A 21,508-nucleotide genomic window follows, 5' to 3' on the forward strand; every position below is an offset into this window, starting at 1 on the left:
CTCTTGGCGTGTCTTTCTTTCTGTCCTTCACTCCATCGCTCTCTCTCTCTCTCTCTCCCGCAGTTATTTCATCCCCATCTGTAATGACGCAGTAGGCGGGGGGGGGGGGGGGGGGGGATCATTGACCCAGAGAGCGAGACCCGCCACTCGACCTCCGCCTGAACGATTTCACGACGCGCACGCTCACACACACACGAAAGGGAGGGGGATAAATAAACACAGCAGTGGGCGGGAGGAAGGCCTTATTTTTTCACAGCGTGACGCCGAGTGAAGGGCTCTTCGTGCATGACGCTCGCGGGAACGCACGCCGGCTCTACGCCGCTTACGCACGAGCCGCTCTGATGCGCGCGCTGACCGGACGGCACGGGGGGGCTGCGCGGCGACCGCGACGTCCCGACGACGCTCATTTGAACGGACGCGGCCGTCTAGGAAACGCGGGTGGCGGAGAGCGAGGGAGGGACTCGTTCCCGTCGTCGAACTCTGGGTCTGTCGCGACGGCTCTCCTCTCTTCCCCATTGAGGGCACACTTGCGCCCTTATATTTGTCTAATTATAAAGTGTGCACGCGCGCGCGTGTGTGTGTGTGTGTGTGTGTGTGTGTGTGTGTGTGGTAGTGTGTGGGGATAGTTCAACCAACACAGGTGCCAAATACCTCACCTCTGCCACTAACCCACCTCCTGGCCTCTCACAGGCAGCCGAGACGCCGCGCATTCCACCAGACGAGGAGCCTGGGAGGACGGACGGGGATGGACAGGGGGACGGACGGACGGGGGACGGACAGGGGACAGGGGGACAGACGGAGGGACGGACGGGGGGACGGACGGGGGGACGGACGGGGGACGGACAGGGGGACGGACGGGGGGACGGATGGACGGAAGGGGGACGGACGAGGGACGGACAGGGGGACGGACAGGGGGACGGACGGAGGGACGGACAGGGGGACGGACGGGGGGACGGATGGACGGAAGGGGGACGGACGAGGGACGGACAGGGGGACGGACAGGGGGACGGACGGAGGGACGGACAGGGGACGGACGGGGGACAGACGGGGGACGGATGGACGGACGGGCTGCCGCTGAAATTCAGCTGAGTGACCTCATCAAGGATAGTACCGTTCCAGAGATCCGAGTGAGGCCCCGACGCCCGAGCGGTCGATAAAAGACAAAGCGTCGCTAAACCGGATCGTTCATCATCCGGACGACGCCCCCCCCCCCCCAAGAAAAAAATATCTTAAAATGAGCCCTGAGGCTGGAAATTCATCTGTATCTTCCTGTGACTCTATGATGTGAAGTGTGTGTGGTGATGGATGCTGCTGTGTGAGGGTCTATACTAAGGGGGCGGGGGGGGGGGTCTGTTGAGGCTCTGGACAGCGAGGATGGGGGCGGGGTGCGGGGCGGGCGGGGAACTGTTGGGAACTGTGCTCAAACCCCAGGGAGCACCAGCCTTGTTCATCATATCCTTTCCCACACTCCAGACTGCACTGGGACATTCCCACCAGGCTGCGAGTGTGTGTGTGTGTGTGTGTGTGTGTGTGTGTGTGTGTGTGTGTGTGCGTGCGTGCATGTGTCTGTATGTGCAAGCAGAGCCAGCAAGCTCCTGAGGGAAGAGTAAAGGCGTGGAAAGTAAGAATTGCATTGCCTCAAAAGTCTTTGTGTGTGTGTTTGCGTGTGTGTGTGTGTGTGTGTGTGTGTGTGTGTGTGTGAGAGAGAGAGAGAGTCCTGGTCAAGTCGAGTGCTGGCGAAGAGGCTGACATTGTGATGGAAATGGGCCGTCGCTGTGCGTCGCGAGTGACGGGGGGGGGGGGGGGGGGGGTCCCCGACGACGCCGCCGGCGTTTACACGACACTGGGGTCTTAAGAAAGTCAAATCTGCATCTGCCACCTGGCGGGGGCCTCCTGGAGAGAAGACCCTCCGACCAGGGTCCAGCCACACACACACACACACACAATGACATGCACACATTTCAATGACAATAGAGGGCTGAGGCTGGTTTCTGTCTGGGCCTTATCTGTCACCGTTAGCTGCTGGGGATTTAGAGGATGCGGGGGTCCGATTTATGGCGGCTGACTGCAGCCACGTCCAAATCAACACAGGAACAGGAACGCTTACCCGCCTCCCTCATCACCGGTGTGTGTGTGTGTGTGTGTGTGTGTGTGTGTGTGTGCGGGCGCGTGTGTATGAATGGCGGCTGGGTCAAGCCTCATATAAATCAACACAGGAGCGCTTTCCAACCTCCCTCATCACCGGTGTGTGTGTGTGTGTGTGTGTGTGTGAAGATTACACCGTCAGCTGACGTAATACAGAATGTGTTATTTATGATTCCGCCACATTGAGGAATTGATGTCTTGCAATTAGTCTTACTGCACCCTTCCCATGCACTCTCTAGCTATTACACAACCACATCTAATGGACGCGCACACACACACACACACACGCACGCACACACACACTATGGGGTGTGATTCGTGCCAGCGTAACAAACACTTAGTGCTTTCGTCGCCTGCATTGCGTGTATAAAGGTTCTTTGGCGAGCTGATTAATAGGCGTGCATATACGCACGCGTTACGAGTCGCTCGCATTCTCAGAGGGTGACGTGTAAAAGGTGCCGTGCCACTTTTGCACACATGCATGTAACGTTTGCACGCTCGTGTTAAGTCAGCGGGCACTAGAAGCTGCGAGCGGGGCTCATTTGTCCATATTGAATAAAAATTAATAATATTTATTTGCACTCAATCAAATTCCAGGACCCTCCTTGCATAACTTTTCCTAGATATGTGTCGTTTTATCTCCACTATCGCTACATTTTCAAATAGGTTGTGGCTGTTCGAACTGGTGCTGACGGTGCTGCAGCGCCCTCTATTGACAAGAAACACGTGTATCTGAACATTTGTTTTAAATTGCGAAGAAAGAGTCATTCAGATATTAGGCTTTATTAAAAACAAGTTGCTTAACATGTGCGAATTCCATTTATTGAGAATGCATTCGCAATGGGCAAGGACGAGATTAGAACCAGCTATGATTTAAAGGCAACTGACCTTACACGTGCGGCCGCTAACACGTCTGCTGCGCTAGCAAGGCACTGGCACGTTTGACACGTCGCTATGCAATTTCTGCACACATTACAAGCGAACGTACGTAGGTTCATCTATGATTTTACCAAACTGTCATGTGTAGTGTTGGTGTCGCATATGTGAGGCGCATCTAACCTGTAGTGTTGCCGTCACGCACACGATGCGCAATTCGTGTAAACAACATGTGCACAGCGTCTGCGTGACAGGTACGTTACAGGTATGAGACGTCTGTCTCTCCATTGTTTGTCAATGGAAATTATACACGTGCGTTTAGACGTTTGATGTCATCGCGTCTTCTTAAGTAGGCGCAAGTCAAGCGTTTCAGTATGGTGTGCTGGCACTAATCACACCCCATACACACGCACACACACACACACACATATATACTTGCTGCTGTGTCCTGGTGTCCAAGGCGTATTCATCGCCACGGCCGGGCCTCAGTGTTGAGTTATAATTCAGCCGGTAGTTTAATCAGGTGTGCTGGACCTGCCCAGGGCTGCTGTCCAGCGAGGGGGAGGTTAGTCAGAGCACAACGTCTCCCGCGTAGCTAGCCAACCGCGGCGGGAGCGAGGTTACAGACCGGCTGGCCAGTCATTTACCATGGCGATACTACGGTGGCCGACGCGTGCAAATCACAACGGCAAATCCGGAACACAGAATACACAACAGCAAGAGAGAAAATACAATCGCAAATTAGAAACCACGATTGCAACTCCCAAAAACACAACGACAAAAACCAGAAATCACATTAGAAATGTGTCGACCGGAAAGGGATTTACTACTTGCTGAATCTTATTGGGCAGCTATAGTGTCAATAACAGTGGGAAGTGCGTGAAACGAATACTCAAATTAATTTGAAATGATACGTTTAATGACTGGGTTTAAGAATGGAACTATTTTTCTCCCACATGCAGGAGCCTATCTTGCCTCCTGCCAGGCTGTTATCTTGCCTCCTGCCAGGCTGTTGTTATAAATAAGAAGTTCTTAACTACTTGCCTGGATAAATAAAGGTTATTGATTGCTGATGAGCTAGCTAGCTAATTGTCATTGATGTCATATCAAATATTGGACATTTGTATCTATAGCTAGTGACCTGCTTTAGTAGGCTAGTGGCCTCTAAGTAGTTTGCACAAAACAGCTGATCAGACGTTACGATGCATAGCCAGGCTCTTGGCTAGTCTATGTGACACCTATGGCAATAATAGCTAAAATAATGAAGATATGTTTTGAGTATATCTGTGGTGGTGATATGATAACATTCACATACAGAGAGAGGACGAGTAGTTGTTTTGTTGTATATTATTTCAATATACAACAGAGATCATCTACAAAATAGATTACATCCTAATTCGTAGCATCATCCATTTATCCCGAGCAGCCTCCCAACGCTTGGCCAACTCAACATCTGTCCTCTGTAAGGAAATCAGGTTACTGCGTGTCATAGGTAGCTGGGTAGGCTCGGACACAAGGTTTTTACTCTGGAGCATGCTCTGACTACGAGCACTTGTGTCAGCGGTAGGCGAGGTGGGCATAGATGGAACTGGGGCAGTTGATGAGTCAGACAACTCAGTCGCGAACACGGTATCAACCAAGTCCTCACTCAGTCCTGCGCACGGGTAGGCTACATGCGCACACAGGGAACACTTCAGGAAACCTAGCTCTGGGCCAACACATCAGGTTGTAGAACAGAGGGATATGTTCCAAAACCTCCAGCCTAGGCATAACCCTGCCACCAGCAATATCGTTACCGAGCAAGAACATTTACACCTATTGGAAAAGACGGACGCACCTTACACTCCACTGGCTATCACAACTGAAGTGCACCAGATGGAGAGGCACCGACACATAGCTAATTTCGATGTCCTGCACCAATACACTAGAACCAGTGGAAGACTTTTCAGAGAAAGGCAGAATATCAGAGAGTATAAAAGACTGGGCTGCACCCGTATCTCTCAATATGCGCACTGGATACTGGTCCGCCGTGCCACAGAGAGACACCCACCCACAGGAACGGTGCGTAACCAGGGTGCAGTGAACCGCGCACTCCACCCAACTGGTTTTACTGGTTGCACCAAACCAACCTCCTTGGGGTGTTTGCTGGGCTGCGACATTTTGCGTTTCAACATGAAGCAGTCGGCCCTTACTCCAGCCAACCAGCTAACGTCAAAATCACTAGGACAATGAATGAATGATGATGCTACGAATTGGGATGTAATCTATTTTGTAGAGAATGATCTCTGTTGTATATTGAAATAATATACAACAAAACAACTACTCGTCCTCTCTCTGTATATGAATGTTATCCCATCACCACCACAGATATACTCTAAACATATCTTCATTATTTTCGCTATTGCCATCTAGGTGTCACATAGACTAGCCAAGAGCCTGGCTATGCATCGTAACGTCTGATCAGCTGTTTTGTGCAAACTACTTAGAGGCCACTAGCCTCCTAAAGCAGGTCACTAGCTATAGATAAGAATGTCCAATATTTGATATGACATCAATGAACTAGCTAGCTAGCTCATCAGCAATCAATAACCTTTATTTATCCAGGCAAGTAGTTAAGAACTTCTTATTTATAACAACAGCCTGGCAGGAGGCAAGATAGGCTCCTGCATGTGGGAGAAAAATAGTTCCATTCTTAAACCCAGTCATTAAACGTATCATTTCAAATTAATTTAAATATTCGCTTCCCGCACATGTCCCACTGTTATTGACACTATAGCTGCCCAATCAGATTCAACAAGTAGTAAATCCCTTTCCGGTTGACACATTTCTAATGTGATTTCTGGTTTTTGTCGTTGTGTTTTTGGGAGTTGCAATCGTGGTTTCCAATTTGCGATTGTGTTTTCTCTCTTGCTGTTGTGTATTCTGTATTGCATTTGTGTTTCCGACTTGCAGTTGTGTTTTCTGACTTGCTGTTGTGTTTTTTAACTTTGTTGTTGTGTTTGAACTTTGCGGTTGTGTTTTTTGAACTTGCCGTTGTGTTCCGGATTTGCCGTTGTGATTTGCACGCGTCGGCCACCGTACGATATAGCCCGTGTCATGGCAACGGCAGGCGGGGCCGGCTTGCGTATTAACTCGCCACTTCGCTCGAGCTCTTATTGGAATGCACAAAGGCAGAATAACTCAGGAATCAAATTACACGCTGACATTTATGGAGGTTAAGAAGCAATGTAGTTCCAGTGTGCTAGCGGGATGAGTGACGCGGAGGGCGGTGGAGGATAGCATCTGTGCCCAGTTAATGTTTAACCTAACCATGGAGGCGGATGCACCGGGCGCTTTCCTGCACCACCGACTTCCCTTCTCAGCAGCTCACAGGATCTGAACACAAACAAATACGACGTGGGCTTGTTTACTTAAGAACTCGCCAAAGAGCAACTAACAAGAACAGCCTACGAGTACGCACGCACGCTCGCACGCGCACGCTTATTTCAAATGCACAGCATGTTCAAATTAACAATGCAGCCCCCCCACACACACACACACACACACACACACACACACACACTAGCATATCTTGTGCATTAGTGCGTTTTCCCCCTGTGCAGCAGATTATATAAGCCATAGTAACAATTAAACGTGACTTGTTCCATTTTTCATGCACGGGCTCTTTCCTCCATTCCAGTGCGAGATGATATATTGCGTAAGCCCTTGAAAAGTCTAAAAATATGCAGTCGCACTGCAAGCGTCAGATTATACAACATAGGCTTATCATATTTTGCTTAATTGTCAGCGGGTAGTTGCACAACGATCAGCAGATAAACTGCAAACTCGCTATCCTCACAATACAAAATAAATAAATAAACTGGTCTGGACAGCAAACTAGGCAAGTGTGTGTGTGTGTGTGTGTGGGGGGGGGGGGGGGGTAGAAGGATGATCAATCAAGACTAGGTGAGACGCCGGGGCAATCGGGGGGAGACGGCTCCGGGCGGCCCCATCCAGCCGGGCCTTTGTCCAGGACAATCTGCCCATTCTCTACCCCGACTGCTGCCCCTCCGGGACCCCTGAGCTGGGGCTTCTCCATGCGCATGGTCCCTTAACACCCCAGCACAGGGGGGATTAGTTTAATGATTTTATTCAGCCCTATTGTTTGCCCAGATTAGTCTGCCCCCCCCCCGTTCCCCTCTCTCTCTCGTCATTCAGATGCAGAAAACTGCAAACTGTTGCCGGTGCCTGTCTGCCAGGCTGGACCGGTTAAAGGGCTAGATGGCGGGGGGGGGGGCGCCATGTTCCACAAAGCCCCGGCCGCACGCCAGGTCCGGAGGCGCACGGCGGCGGGACTCCCTGGAGCCCGGCTGGCGGACAGCCCTGGATGTGACACGGCTGGGCTGATCAGCGTCAACGCGCTGAGCCTTCCCGTCTCACTGGGGTCAGGTCAACTCAAACTCAGCGCTGCCGGAATGGAAATGTCACGCCGGAGACAGAGGCAATAACAGGGTTGAATGGTTTAGGCTACAATCAATGAGCGCGTGTATCAGCCTCTATGCACGCTTGATATTACCCAGTAAACGAGGGGGCGCAGGTCAGAGATCTGCAGCATGAGTGGTCTGGGATGGGAGAGAGGTAGCAACCGCGTCCAACCGGTATATAATAAATAATTTGTTGTTTGACCGCCTCAACCTGTCTGCTCCCATGCACTATAGCACTCTCTGAGAAGAAACAAGTCCTTACCCCCCCCCCCCACACACACACACACACATCACACATTCAGATTCGAAGAAGGTTATAACGGCCCCTATAACTCAGCTGCCTGGTAGGATAATGCGAGGTGAAGAACATCCAGGAAGCTATGAGCAGTCACCCATCTCCATCTCAACCCCGTATGGTTCTTCACGGCACTATCCTGACTTCAATTTAGTATGAGGTCCCTTTATACCCCCACATGGCAGATGGAACCTACTCTCTACGCACAGCATTGTATCGGCTAAAAAAACATATGTATTACAGCTGACCGAGTTCTGACTTCATATGATTCCATCCAAATGCCTGCTACCGTCTGGGTGCTGTGATATTACCATGCAGATCACCTTCCACTCCACCTGTTACAATACAAGCTTAAAATACACCTAAATGGAGGACAAATTCAACCTGCTCTCTGCATTTGGAATCAGACTTTGAACTTTAAACATGCTGTGTACCTGCATCTGAAGAACTGACCGATCAAATCATTCCCATTCATGCTCAAGGGGTCTCGGGCAGACGGAAGAAAGCCGTCATCGTGGAGAAGAAAAATCCACTTTTTTACTACGAAATGGACACCTCGACGGAATCAGCCAACCTGTGAACTATGGTCCTAAATTGTACGGCCAAAAGTGCACGCCGCAAAATAAAAACACGTTTTCATTTGCATGTGCAAACGCCCCCCCCAAAGGAAACAAGTATGAAACATATGAAGCAGTCGTGTTTGATCAACAGAGAAACAGCCAAGCCACAACTCACGCCGAGACGGAGTACGCTACATTTAAATCAAAAGTGTCAAGTGAAATAGCTACGGATCAAATAAAATCTTGCCATCTCTAACGGTGTGTGCTTGGTAGTGCATTGATAACCTTGTTAGATACATTTACTGCACCCACAGTACAACACAGCTCCAACTCTGACACGGGGGAATAGGCTCTGTGCACCAGCTCCACTACTTCCTGAAAGGAAGTGGGCATCTTTATTTCCTGTCCTATACTATTGGATTAAGTGATTGATCAGTTGTGCGCTGGGTCTGCCGCACACCTGATCAATCACTTAATCCAATAGTATAGGACAGGAAATGAAGATGCCCACTTCCTTTCAGGAAGTAGTGGAGCTGGTGCATTGAGCCTATCATCACATCGTTCAACTCTGATGTAGCTAGCTAGCTAGCCAACTAGTGTTGATTATAGCTAGCCAGCCAACTAGTGTTGATTATAGCTAGCTAGCCAACTAGTGTTGATTATAGCTAGCCAGCCAACTAGTGTTGATTATAGCTAGCTAGCCAACTAGTGTTGATTATAGCTAGCCAGCCAACTAGTGTTGATTATAGTTAGCTATAAACGGACTCGAATCAAGAACATATTACAACCGTCAACACTTTGTCGGCTCGCTAGCGATCCACCAGGACTAGCTTGTCTCATTTGACCTAGCAAACGTTAGCCTCACAAACACTCGCCATGTAAACTAGCTAGTTAGATAAATTAGATAGATCAGAAACTTGCTTAGTCTGGGACAGTTCGCTTTGCATTTTAGATCCGGTGGGTCTAGGGCAAGGTTCCAGGCTTGAGACCCCCCCACCAGGCTAGGCCAGGCTTTAGACCCCCCCACCAGGCTAGGCTAGGCTTTAGACCCCCCCACCAGGCTAGGCTAGGCTTTAGACCCCCCCACCAGGCTAGGCTAGGCTTTAGACCCCCCCACCAGGCTAGGCTAGGCTAGGCTAGGCCAGGCTTTAGACCACCCACCAGGCTAGGCCAGGCTTTAGACCCCCCCACCAGGCTAGGCTAGGCTTTAGACCCCCCCACCAGGCTAGGCTAGGCTAGGCCAGGCTTTAGACCACCCACCAGGCTAGGCCAGGCTTTAGACCCCCCCACCAGGCTAGGCTAGGCTAGGCCAGGCTTTAGACCACCCACCAGGCTAGGCCAGGCTTTAGACCCCCCCACCAGGCTAGGCCAGGCTTTAGACCCCCCCACCAGGCTAGGCCAGGCTTTAGACCCCCCCACCAGGCTAGGCTAGGCTTTAGACCCCCCCACCAGGCTAGGCTAGGCTTTAGACCCCCCCACCAGGCTAGGCCAGGCTAGGCTAGGCTTTAGACCCCCCCACCAGGCTAGGCCAGGCTTTAGACCCCCCCACCAGGCTAGGCCAGGCTTTAGACCCCCCCACCAGGCTAGGCTAGGCTTTAGACCCCCCCACCAGGCTAGGCTAGGCTTTAGACCCCCCCACCAGGCTAGGCTAGGCCAGGCTTTAGACCCCCCCACCAGGCTAGGCCAGGCTTTAGACCCCCCCACCAGGCTAGGCTAGGCTAGGCCAGGCTTTAGACCACCCACCAGGCTAGGCCAGGCTTTAGACCCCCCCACCAGGCTAGGCTAGGCCAGGCTTTAGACCCCCCCACCAGGCTAGGCTAGGCTAGGCTTTAGACCCCCCCACCAGGCTAGGCTAGGCTTTAGACCCCCCCACCAGGCTAGGCTAGGCTTTAGACCCCCCCACCAGGCTAGGCTAGGCTTTAGACCCCCCCACCAGGCTAGGCTAGGCTTTAGACCCCCCCACCAGGCTAGGCTAGGCTTTAGACCCCCCCACCAGGCTAGGCTAGGCTTTAGACCCCCCACCAGGCTAGGCTAGGCTTTAGACCCCCCCACCAGGCTAGGCTAGGCTTTAGACCCCCCACCAGGCTAGGCCAGGCTTTAGACCCCCCCACCAGGCTAGGCTAGGCTTTAGACCCCCCACCAGGCTAGGCTAGGCTAGGCTTCAGACCCCCCCACCAGGCTAGGCTAGGCTTTAGACCCCCCACCAGGCTAGGCTAGGCTAGGCTTTAGACACCCCCACCAGGCTAGGCTAGGCTTTAGACCCCCCCACCAGGCTAGGCTAGGCTTTAGACACCCCCACCAGGCTAGGCCAGGCTTTAGACCCCCCCACCAGGCTAGGCTAGGCTTTAGACCCCCCTATCTAGGCAAGATTAACCGGTGTGTTTCTGTCAGGACGAGATGTCGACGACCGGCCGCGACGAGAGGCCGTCCGTCTCCAACGCCCTGACCGACCGCCGAGGAGAGTCGGCTGCCACGGGCAACCATAACAAAGTCAAGTCCATGGCCACTCAGCTGCTGGCCAAGTTTGAGGAGAACGCTCCTGCCCAGTCCTCCGGCCTCAAGAGACAGGTAGGGGTCAGGGGTCAGGGGCTGGAGGGGGCTGAGCTTGACGACGGTGTTATTCACAGACAGAGTAGCGCGGTTCTGGTCTTGAGATCCGCGTCAAAGAATATGATGTGGGGGCGGCTGTGGAATTCAGCGAGGGGGGGGGGGGGTGGTGGTCAGATTTCAGCTGGGAAAAGGACCGTGTTCCACATATGGATTGACATTATTCAGGTCAAAGAGCACGAATGTATTGTGATCACACAGAGCTCCAGTTGTCCAGCATAGATATTGAGATCTATGGAGATTTCCGTGGTGGTGCCTCACAGGAGGTCCGGTCTCGTGGTTGAAGTGCTGGTTTGTATGACTCTGTGGGGGCGTCCAGAATGCAAATACAGCTGTGGCTGATGCTGTATTGTTCTGTGGTACAGTAGCCGGTCTGATGGGGCTGATATGATCCGGTCGGGGGTGGGGGGTGGGTGGGGGTGAGTTCACAGGGCCACGCTAGCTGCCGTGATCGTTGACATAGCTTCTGCATTGAACTCTGCTGTGTGTTTTGAAATGGTACTTCTGATAGGATCATACTGTACGCAGAGGACTCAGTTGGGTATCGCCTTGCAGCGCGATTGGTCTGTACACATGGATTTGGCGTTAGAAGCTGTGGTGTAGCCATGAGGTTTGTGTTTAGGAGGATCTAGCTCTATTTATATGGTACAGGTAAATGTGCTGTAGCTGGAGTAACAAGCGGCTAGCTAAGACGGTGTCCAGCCCGTTAGGAGGAATGTATCCTGAGACCTGCTTCTGCTCAGTCCTTGTTCCTGGTGGGCAGACTGAGTGTGATGGGCCGGCCATGCACTGGGACTGGCGCTAGTACAGTGGAAACAGAAGAGTTATTGTATCGGCCACATCTGACCCCCCACTCCCCTCTGTTTCCTGCATGGATATTTTGGTATTTTATATCATATGGTTGTTCCCAGTGGGTGTACAGTAGTGGTAATGATGAAGGCATGTTGTTCTCTGCATGATGTCCTTCCGTATTACACGCTATGCCGTCTCTGTTCACCAGCTATCATAATTTCCAACCAGCATGACCCTTTCCTCTCGTGAATCACTTCCTTCCCTCTCTCCCTCTCTCTCTCTCTCTCTCTTTCTCTCCTTCCTCGCCTCCACAACCGCCTCCCTCTCTCCCCTCTGGGCCCGCTGCGCGCTCGGGGCGTCCTACGCGCTCTACCGCACGTCGCATCGGCCTAGGCATGCAACACTCTGACTCTCCGGAGTTTCCCCCCACTGCCGGGCGTTCCCCGTCTCCGGCCAGCTCCGCGGACTCGGCAGTCTCCTCCCTCTCCGGTGACGAAGAGTCGGATCCCGACATGCCCAGCACATCGGCCCGTGCGCAAAGACAAGAACGGCGCGCTCGTCTCCGACGATGACGCGGGCGCGGCTCTACTCACCGGTTTCCATTTATCATCACCACACCTGTCCCTCGTTCTGCAATCACCTTCAACCCCTACAAGAACCTGGTCTACACTCCACTCATGGCCAGATCTTACCATAACCCACATGTGGTAAAGTATAGCCTAGCCTACAATCTCCTTACCCGTATTTTGTAGTGTTTTTTCCCGTTCCCCGTTTGTGATTACTATCACTCACCCTACCTCTCCTCCTCGTCTCTCCAGTTCCTGCCTGACCCACGCCTGTACGGTTACCCCGCTCCTGCCTGACCCACGCCTGTACGACAACCCTGCTCCTGCCTGACCATCGCCTGTACGACAACCACGCTCCTGCCTGACCATCGCCTGTACGACTACCACGCTCCTGCCTGACCATCGGCTGTACGACTACCACGTCCCCCTTTGTGTTATCTCATTAAATCGCCCCTCCGGGCTTTACCGTCCCTTGCCTCCTCCTTTCCTGTTGCGCCTGGGTCCCTAACCAAACCCTCACAGTAAGATCTGGCCAGTTTGGACCCAGCCAACATGGAGGAGAGACCTGCACCTCCCGGACTACTCCAAGCCCTCCCACAGACCCAAGCTGTGCAATTGCAGCAGGTATCCGCCCAACAGCAAGCCCAGGACGAGCGACTGAGGGGCCTCGCTACTCTGGTCTGCACCCTGTCCGACCAGGTCGACCACAGGTAGGAGGTGGAGGAAGACGCCTTCCGTCCCTATATGGAGATGGAGGAGGAGGAAGACACCTTCCGTCCATACATTGAGATGGAGGGGGAGGAAGACGCCTTCCGTCCCTACGGGCGGTCATCCGGGGCCCAGGGCCGTGCCCTCCCCTCCCCTCCCCTCCCTCCCCGTGCAGCGCTACACGAGGGGGGTTAGAGATAAGGCACACCCCCAGGAGAGCAGACCGGGCGGGGGAAGCAGTGCCGCTGCCTTTCCCCCCGCAGCGCTGAACAGGGAGTTAAGGTTTAAAGCACCACCTCGCCACCGTGACCGAACCACCCCTTCCCGGATCCGCCATCGCCCTACCGGCCAACTGTTACTGCCCCAGTCTTGTTCCTTCCTTGGAGTGATCCCTCTCTCACTCCCTGGGTATCGCCCTACCTGCCGACAAGCACATATGCACGTGTGTTGACGGGGATTACGCTCCCCTCTCTGTGCCGTTTAACCATGCTTCAGAGCCTGCCACCCCCTGCAGACTGCTGCCTTCCTTGGATGTTTTCACTCCCTGGGTATCGCCCTACCGGCCGACTGCTAACAAGCGTATGTGGGACTAGTCTAGCAGGAGGGGATGGAGGAATGGAGGGAGGGAGGGATGGAGGAATGGAGGGAAAACACTGATGATGTAGTAGAGACGAGGGGAAGTACGGTACAAAGAGCCAACCGTGCACAGGTGAGTGAGTGATACAGCAGAAGAGAAGAGGCAGAGATTGACAGTAGGCAGAGTGAAAAGACGAAGGGTACTAACACACTAACACAGCGCTATACTGTACGACCGCGCCAGCAAACCTACAGTACCGGGTATCACCGACTTACAAACACCCAGAGACGGAAAGAACCTGAAGGAAAAGAACGAGGAGTTTCAGAGAAAGCGTGAGAAACAGTGAACACAGACGGCCTCTCGTTCTACTCGCTCCCAGTGAGGTATCTAATCGATAGGAGACGACGTACGTGGATGGAGAGGGAAACCGCCTAGTTATTCAAATGATGATAGTTCATACTGTTGGCTTTTGATGTCGTCTTGTTTTTGTTGTTCTGCGTTTTGTTTTTTTAAGTTTAATAAAGGGGTGCAGAACTACCTAACTATAACCACGATCTTAATTGACTTTCTTGCAATGAAGAATCACTTAAGAATTTTCTCCAACACGGGATAGGAAGCGGCAAAATATATGTTTATTACAGATGTTCAGCACAATAGACTCTCTCAGCATGGTCTAAGTGCCCTCTCTGCCTGGCCTGTGTGGCGGCCGCAATCCAAATCAACTCCCAAGGTCTTGGTGTTATTCTTAAGTAGGCTCCTTCCTGCCCCCACTGGGTCCCAGTTAAGTTATTAGATAAAGGTCACCAAGGGCACCATTCTTCTCCCCCCAGATATCCACTGTGACACCTTGTAAGATATCCCGTCATCCGAGACACCTGTCTGTCCAGGATAATGCACTCAGTTTGTCAATCTACTGGACTGGATCTTATTCCAGAAGAATGTAACTCCCTAGTTCTGTGAACATAACTTTACCAGCTGCAGCATTCATGGGTGACCCTCGCCGACACCTTCTCCCTTAGGCCTCTACAGCACACGCACACAGGCACCATCTAATCGCTCTAACTCACAATATCCCTAGCACAAAGACAAAGCAACAGGGATGATTATTAATAAGACATGTATCTCAAGATTCATCAATACATTATACAGATTCCCTTGTACTGCTTGCTTAACACGAGTTGTTCACAACTAGTATGACTCAACCCTGTCAAGTCAGCCTATTGCCTCAAATTTCTAAAAACCTGTTTTTGCTATTTGTTATTATGGAATATTGTATGTTGGTTGATGAGATTGATTGTTTTAGAATAAAGCTGGTAACAAAATGTGAAAAAGCTGAAGAGACCTGAATCCTTTCTGAATGTAAAAGGTCAGACTTGTCAGACACAGAACCGTATCAGTGACTGGGACCCAGCCCAGCTTTAATCAAATCAGAGCCAATGAGACAGAAAGAAACGCTTAGTCCTCCAACCCTTTGGTCTGAGTGTGCCGTAAATATTGATTATAGGTTAAAGGCAATTAGAATAATGAAGAGAGAAAACCTGATGGACTCTGACAAAGTGTTCTTGGCACTGCAAAGCAGTTTGTAGCACAAAGACAGGTATGGAAAGAGCAAGATCTTATTTAAAGACATGGGTTGCCTTACTGGAATATGCCTTTAATACGTCTTTAGTGAATGATGCAGGTTAGAAGAAGCAGACAGACTCTGAGCAAGCTAAATCCTCTGCCAAAGAAACCAAATGAAAGCCAAGTGAGTGTTTAAGAAAATGGCTTACTTTGAAAGCAATAAAAGTCAAGGCAGAGGTATTTCAACTACCATGGAGGTAATTGTACATTCTGGACAGGTACAGGTGTGGAGGAGGGGGTTTGAACCCAAGATTTTGTGATGAAGTAGCCCTGTCTGAGACTTGTAAGCCCAATGTTCCAATAATGGTCATGCAGTATCACTCGCGTTATTGGCAAAGGTTAAGACAATGTATTTTGGAATTTTTGTGCAACTTAAAGGTGCAGAGACTTAGGAACTATTTTTTTCACAGGGTATGTGGGAAAATAAATAAATACATTTATTACACTAGAAATGGTGCTCAGAGACCACAGACCTCCGCCCATGAATGCATCTTGTGGCTCTGTACACATGCATGGGTGTGTAAGCAGGGTATGTTTGGTATTGCTGCATTTTTTAGGTCGAGAGTTTGTCGATATATGGCTGTTTCAATCCCCGCCATTGACAATGAATGGGGAATGATTTTTTGCTTCTGAGCCCAAATCCCAAAAATGAATGGAGGTGAATGGGTGGCCGTGTCTGGATGGCTCTGTGGCATCCCCCCCCCCGCACACCCCTGTCTAAACCATGTGTCTCTAACAGGGAGCTAGCTTCACATTTATTTCAATTTGTGGATCCGCCCAGTGATTCAGATCCGCTTCAAAATTTAATGGATTCTAAATTGGACCATGCACCCCTACACCCCTCCACCGAGTTACATGAAAATCAGCCCGGTAGTTTTTGCATAATCCTGCTAAAGAAATAACCAACCAATCAACACACACTACTGAAAACATAACCTCTCACCCTGCAAGAGTCCCAAGAACGCTGGCACTGTGGCCACTGTTATCGTGATTTCCTATAATAGAAAACTAAGCATATGTCTTGCAAAAGAGCCATCATCAAAACTTTACTCAAACGCATGAAAATGTCAGGGAAAAGAAAGATTGACTATCAATGAGAGGTCAAACAGATCTCAGGTGCTCCTGGAAAACCGGGAATGGACCAAACAGGGGAAATCCAGGCACTCCAAAGACATGTCCACAAGGAAGTAAAATTAAAATGCCATTATTAATGTGGTTAAATCATCTAATTTATAAAAAGCCAGCATGTTTCAACCTTAATGGGACTTCATCAGGGGAAGCTATCACGTTACATATTGGGCTACGCTACAGGTGAAAGTTCACGCAAATGATAAACAAATAAAAGTAAAGTCTACAATAACAAGAAATAATATAATAATAGCAGTTCATGCTAATTATATCAAATAAAATGTATATAATAACATAAATAATAACAGCAAATGATATGGCTATAATAAAGAACACAGGATAGAAGAGACAAGAAAAAAATCTATCAATAAAATCAATCTCCTCATTAAAGCCTGGGTGTTCTAGAGCACTAAATTTATGAATCCAAAAAGTTTCCTTTTGATTTAGTTTGCGGTTTGCGGTTTGATATGTTTATACCTTTTATACGTAACAGTCATTATCATTGTGACACTCGCTGAAATGTCTGGCCAGGGAATAATCATGGTTCCTCTTTCTGATTGTGTATTTATGCTCAGCAAGGCGATCCCTCAGGCGAAAATTTGTCTGATAGTTTTTGTGGAATCTTAGTCCAAAAAATGAAGTGAATGTCCATCCATGTTTGGGCAACCCGTGGACCCACCTCGTGATTTGGATCCGCTCCAAAATGTAATGGTTTCTACTTTGGCCCATGCTAGCCCCTCCACCGAGTTTCATGAAAATCAGTCTAGTCGTTTTTTCGGAGTCCTGCTAAAGACCCAAACAACCAACCAACACAGGCCACCGAAAAAATAACCTCTCACCCTGCACTGTCGCAGGGGCAGAGGTAACAATGATCAACTGGCCATCAGAAAATCAAGTGTTTTTCAGGGTATCTCCCAGCCTACATTGGTTTGGAATTGTGTTGTCTACTGTCAGGCAGTAGATGGGTATTCTATTGTGTGCTGTTCTACTATGACCCCCCCCACACGCGCACACACACACAGTACAACTCCCCTACAATTATCCCCCAAACCCATTCCTGTATATCCTAGTCTTGACGGTTCTCTGTGTGATGCCCATTGAAGAGGGTGGCAAGGAGCCACAGCTGATATCCTAATGCACCCACTGCCGCATAAGTCATAAATTAAGTCTGAATTACGAAGCAGCTGTTTGCCAGTGCCAACCTCATCTGCAGAGTGTGTGTGCTGGACCGTAGAAACCTGCAGCTCTTTCCTTGTGAGGCTGAGACACTGGTAGGCTCAATCAATCAATCAATCAAAGCTTTATTTGTATAGCGCATTTCATACCCAGAAGCAACACAATGCGCTTTACAGAGAACAAGGCAGAGAACTTCAGTCTGGGCGGCCGGCGCCTGTGCACAGTCGTTGTGGAGCAGGCAGATCCAAAATGGCGGAACAAGTTCATTTATGATCAGAGCGATTGATGTGCACTGTTAAAACCATCTAAATTGACATGCACTATAAATCAGTAACCTTAAATATTACTCCTACCACACAAAGATGATCTAGGCAAAATCTAAGATTGCTGTAATAATGTTGGTAGTTCCTCTGCAAACATGTTCTGTTCTGGTTCCTTACGCAATGGTTTGTATAGAAATTAGTTAGCAATTCTTGAGATTGAGAAACAGTTAGTAATTCTTGAGATTGAGAAACAGTTAGCAATTCTTGAGATTGAGAAACAGTTAGCAATTCTTGAGATTGAGAAACAGTTAGCAATTCTTGAGATTGCTCACACTGCAGCGGTGTGAATTTTTACTTTCAGTTTGGTAACAGACCTGGTAGACCGCGCTTTTAGACATGAATCATCAAATTCAGACATCGCACCATATGTGCGGATCAGCATTAATCTATTTTTTTTCTGTCTAGACATACAGACAGACAGACAGATGTGTGTGAAGGGTGTGTGTGTGTGTGTGTGTGTGTGCGTGTGTGTAGGTGTTCACTCACCACAAAGACACAGTGTTTTGTCATGTTTCACCTCCTCTCGGCTGCCTTCCCCAATCGAGAAGGCAGAAGTGAGAAACGGTTGAGAAGCGCGACCAGCGGCCTCCTGTGCCGTGCGGACGTCTGTCTGGAGAAGCTCTCACGCGAACGCCCCGGCCGTCGCCACGGGAGGCTGTGCAGGCGCCGAAGCAGAAGCGAGCGGGCGGCGGAGGAAGTCGTTGGTTTGTCGATGGTCATCGGCGCGGTTTGGCGTTGTCAGCGTGCCAAGAGGGTCAGCCGGCGTGGGAAAGCTCTGTTCTGAGCCCATGATGATGATGATGATGATGATGATGATGATATTCATGACACCTACGACCACCCTAGTCTGGACCTATGATAATCATACAGTATCACAGTATCATCCAGTATAAGTCTGTACAGTAGATGCAACATCGTGCAATGAAGAATAAAAGTTTCATCATGTAACTATATTTGTAAAGGTTTACACCGAAGCTGAGAGGCTGTACTGAACACCATGCAAGCGGAGAGGCGAAGTCGCACCTGCCGCTCATCTCTCCGTTCCCACACACACACGCACACGCACACACACACACACACGCACACACACACACACACACACCCTGGAGTATTTCTGTCCGGCCGCTGCAGCATGGAACCTTGAACACAATCCCAGCTGGCCGCGACGCGAGACCAGCAAACCACCACGACCGCCGTCGCTGTAGTCTGCTACCATGGAAACAGTGATGTACGTCTTACCTGGTCATGACCCCCCCCCACACACATACTCTGGCTCCTCCCTCTCACCAGGGGGGGGTACAGGGCCTCTAAGACGACGTTTACACCACTATCTACCGTAGAGACTCAGTGGTAATCTTATTGCTGTAAGCCGTCACACCCACTCTGTAATACTGGTCGACTCAGACAACCAACGGAGGTTTTCCTGGTTGGGCGGCTCTCCGCAGAGGTTTTAGAGGAACGAGACGACCGTGGAGGTTTAATGTGTTCTGACCTCCAGTTAGACGAACTCTTAACTTGAGGTTTCGACGGTCTGCTCTGGGTTTTGGGGGAGCCTGATGGGAAGCTAATGACAATTGATCGTTATCAAATCTTCGGCGAACGAGCTCAAAGTAACTGCAAACTCACTGCGGTGGCTCCCAGGCCCCCGCGCCCCCGCGGTCGTCTGGCCGGGGCCCGGTTTCATGGAGAGCAAAGTATCCTCAAACACGGATGGAATTTCATCCCAATTCTGCATTTCCCTTTTCTTACCCGCCCCCTCCCTCTCCCCCCCCCCGCGCGTGGATACCGAAGACACTTGTTCTGCTTTCAATTTCTGTCCATCTCACAGTGTTCCATATCCATGGTCAGACAATGATTGAGGCGGGTAACTTATCCAACATATGTCCTTCGCTGGCTCCCAAGAACACACACGAGTCCGCCACTAAAACCCGTCAGCGATGGTATTTGGCTTGTTTTATGACATAACCACAAACGCCATATACGGTACCTCAGCCCGTTCAGACAGACTGTTAAGAAAGAAGAATAGTCTACTACTGTATGTACAGGAGATGTAATGTGACATCTACTGTTAGGAGCGTTCTGTCTATATTTGTAACCGTCTGAATTAAAAGGCTTTTTGAAAGGTTAGTCATCAAGCTCACTTGATTTACTGTAGTACAGTACAACTGCCTGGCTAGTAGCCATGCTCTATACAGTATATCTACAATTTCCACTATCATTTTGAAAATAAAACCACCGCAAATTTGACATATCTATCATATCTACAGGACCAAAATAGCATTTAGCCGTATTTAAAGGGCTCTGTCATAAGGTTAGTCATCATCCTGATTTAACTACTGATAAACGAATACATTTGTCCTCAGGCTTTTACATTCATATTGATACTTTATTTACCAACCCCCACCACACACACACACACACACACACACACACACACACACACGCAGAGCAGTATAATGCTCCAGTACTGAGTATCACTTTCATACGCAGGGCAGGGCGAGCCAGCAGCCTGTGGGAGGGCTGTCCTCCCCAGAGCGGTGACTGTGTCCCAGCCGCACCTGCCACAGCCCGGCTACCGCCCGGCCTCAAGCCCCCCGCGGGCTGTGACCAGGCTGACCGAGTCTGCCGCCAGCCGGCTAGCCTCTCCTTCTCTCCCCCTCTCCTCTTACCCACCCACCCACCCCGCCTCGCCCCTCCACGGGCAGCCTCAGAGGCCTGGGGCTAGCAGGCAGACCAGCAGGGTGGCCGAGGAGGAGGGGGGGGGGGGGGGTCACTCCGCCCCCCCCCTCACTCGGTCCCGGGATGCTCGGGCACCTGGCCGTGGTGACCAGCGATATTGGAAGCCCGTGAAGGGCTAGTGTGTGTATTTTAGAGACGTACTGTAATGTTGACAGTTAAGGCTGATGAGTCCTCGTTGTCCTGGTTGACAGGTGCGTAGGATCCATATAGGCTAAGAGAGAGGATTCCCACACGCTGTCCTCACTTGCAAACACACTATTGTGAACGTTTTGGTCCCAAGATCCCAAGTTTTTGTTCATAATAAAGTATTTATGCAAGTGAGGACAGTGTGGAATCCTGTCTCTTAGCCTGGTTTAGATAAAAATGAGATGAAAGGTGATAAAATGAGAGATAAAGGGAGAGAGAGAGAGAGAGAGAGAGAGAGAGAGTGAAAGAGAAAGAGAGCGTGGTGTTGATGAGCTGCTGAATACCACGGCCACCACAGGTGGGAGCTCCTACCGGGCGTCGACCCCATAAACCAGCCAGGCGGACGGCCCGTCTCTGTTCCTTTTGCTGCTGACTGTTAAACACTTCACACTTAAACACCTCAGACAGGTTTTTTGCAGCCATTTGAATTATGAAGTTCAATTTCAGCTCTACTAGTGAAATGACTAAAACAATCCCGAGCCTGATGACGCGCTGGGTTCGCGGGCCAGGCGGCCTGCTGACGTTAATGTTCACGTCCTGTGGTTAGACGCCGCGGAGGCTCTGCCGGGGTCTTCTGGAAAGTCCCACGCTGTCATGTGACTAACACCAGAAAGGTTACAGGCTGCAGCCGCTCCCAAACGCATGAGAAATATAGGTGAGGGTGACTCATTCTGTCGCTTTAGAATAATGGAAAACATTAACATAGCTGACCTAGAAACACTGAGTCTTGGTTTTCCCAAAAAC

The 21,508-nt window shown here is 50.4% G+C and overlaps 1 protein-coding gene across 1 annotated transcript in view; it reads left to right on the forward strand.

The window, feature by feature from the left end:
* The window catches only part of LOC311328617 (protein-methionine sulfoxide oxidase mical3a-like), a gene marked incomplete at both ends in the record, with an annotated part of 126,304 nt that overhangs the window by 99,939 nt on the left and 4,857 nt on the right, over positions 1-21,508 (forward strand). Inside the window, 1 exon segment of the mRNA XM_084462562.1 lies at positions 10,763-10,907. Within this exon segment, the coding sequence (XP_084318688.1) occupies positions 10,763-10,907 (145 nt within the window).

The sequence above is a fragment of the Borostomias antarcticus genome, assembly GCF_949987555.1.
Source record: "Borostomias antarcticus genome assembly, contig: scaffold_101, whole genome shotgun sequence".
Classification (NCBI taxonomy): Eukaryota; Metazoa; Chordata; class Actinopteri; order Stomiiformes; family Stomiidae; genus Borostomias; species Borostomias antarcticus.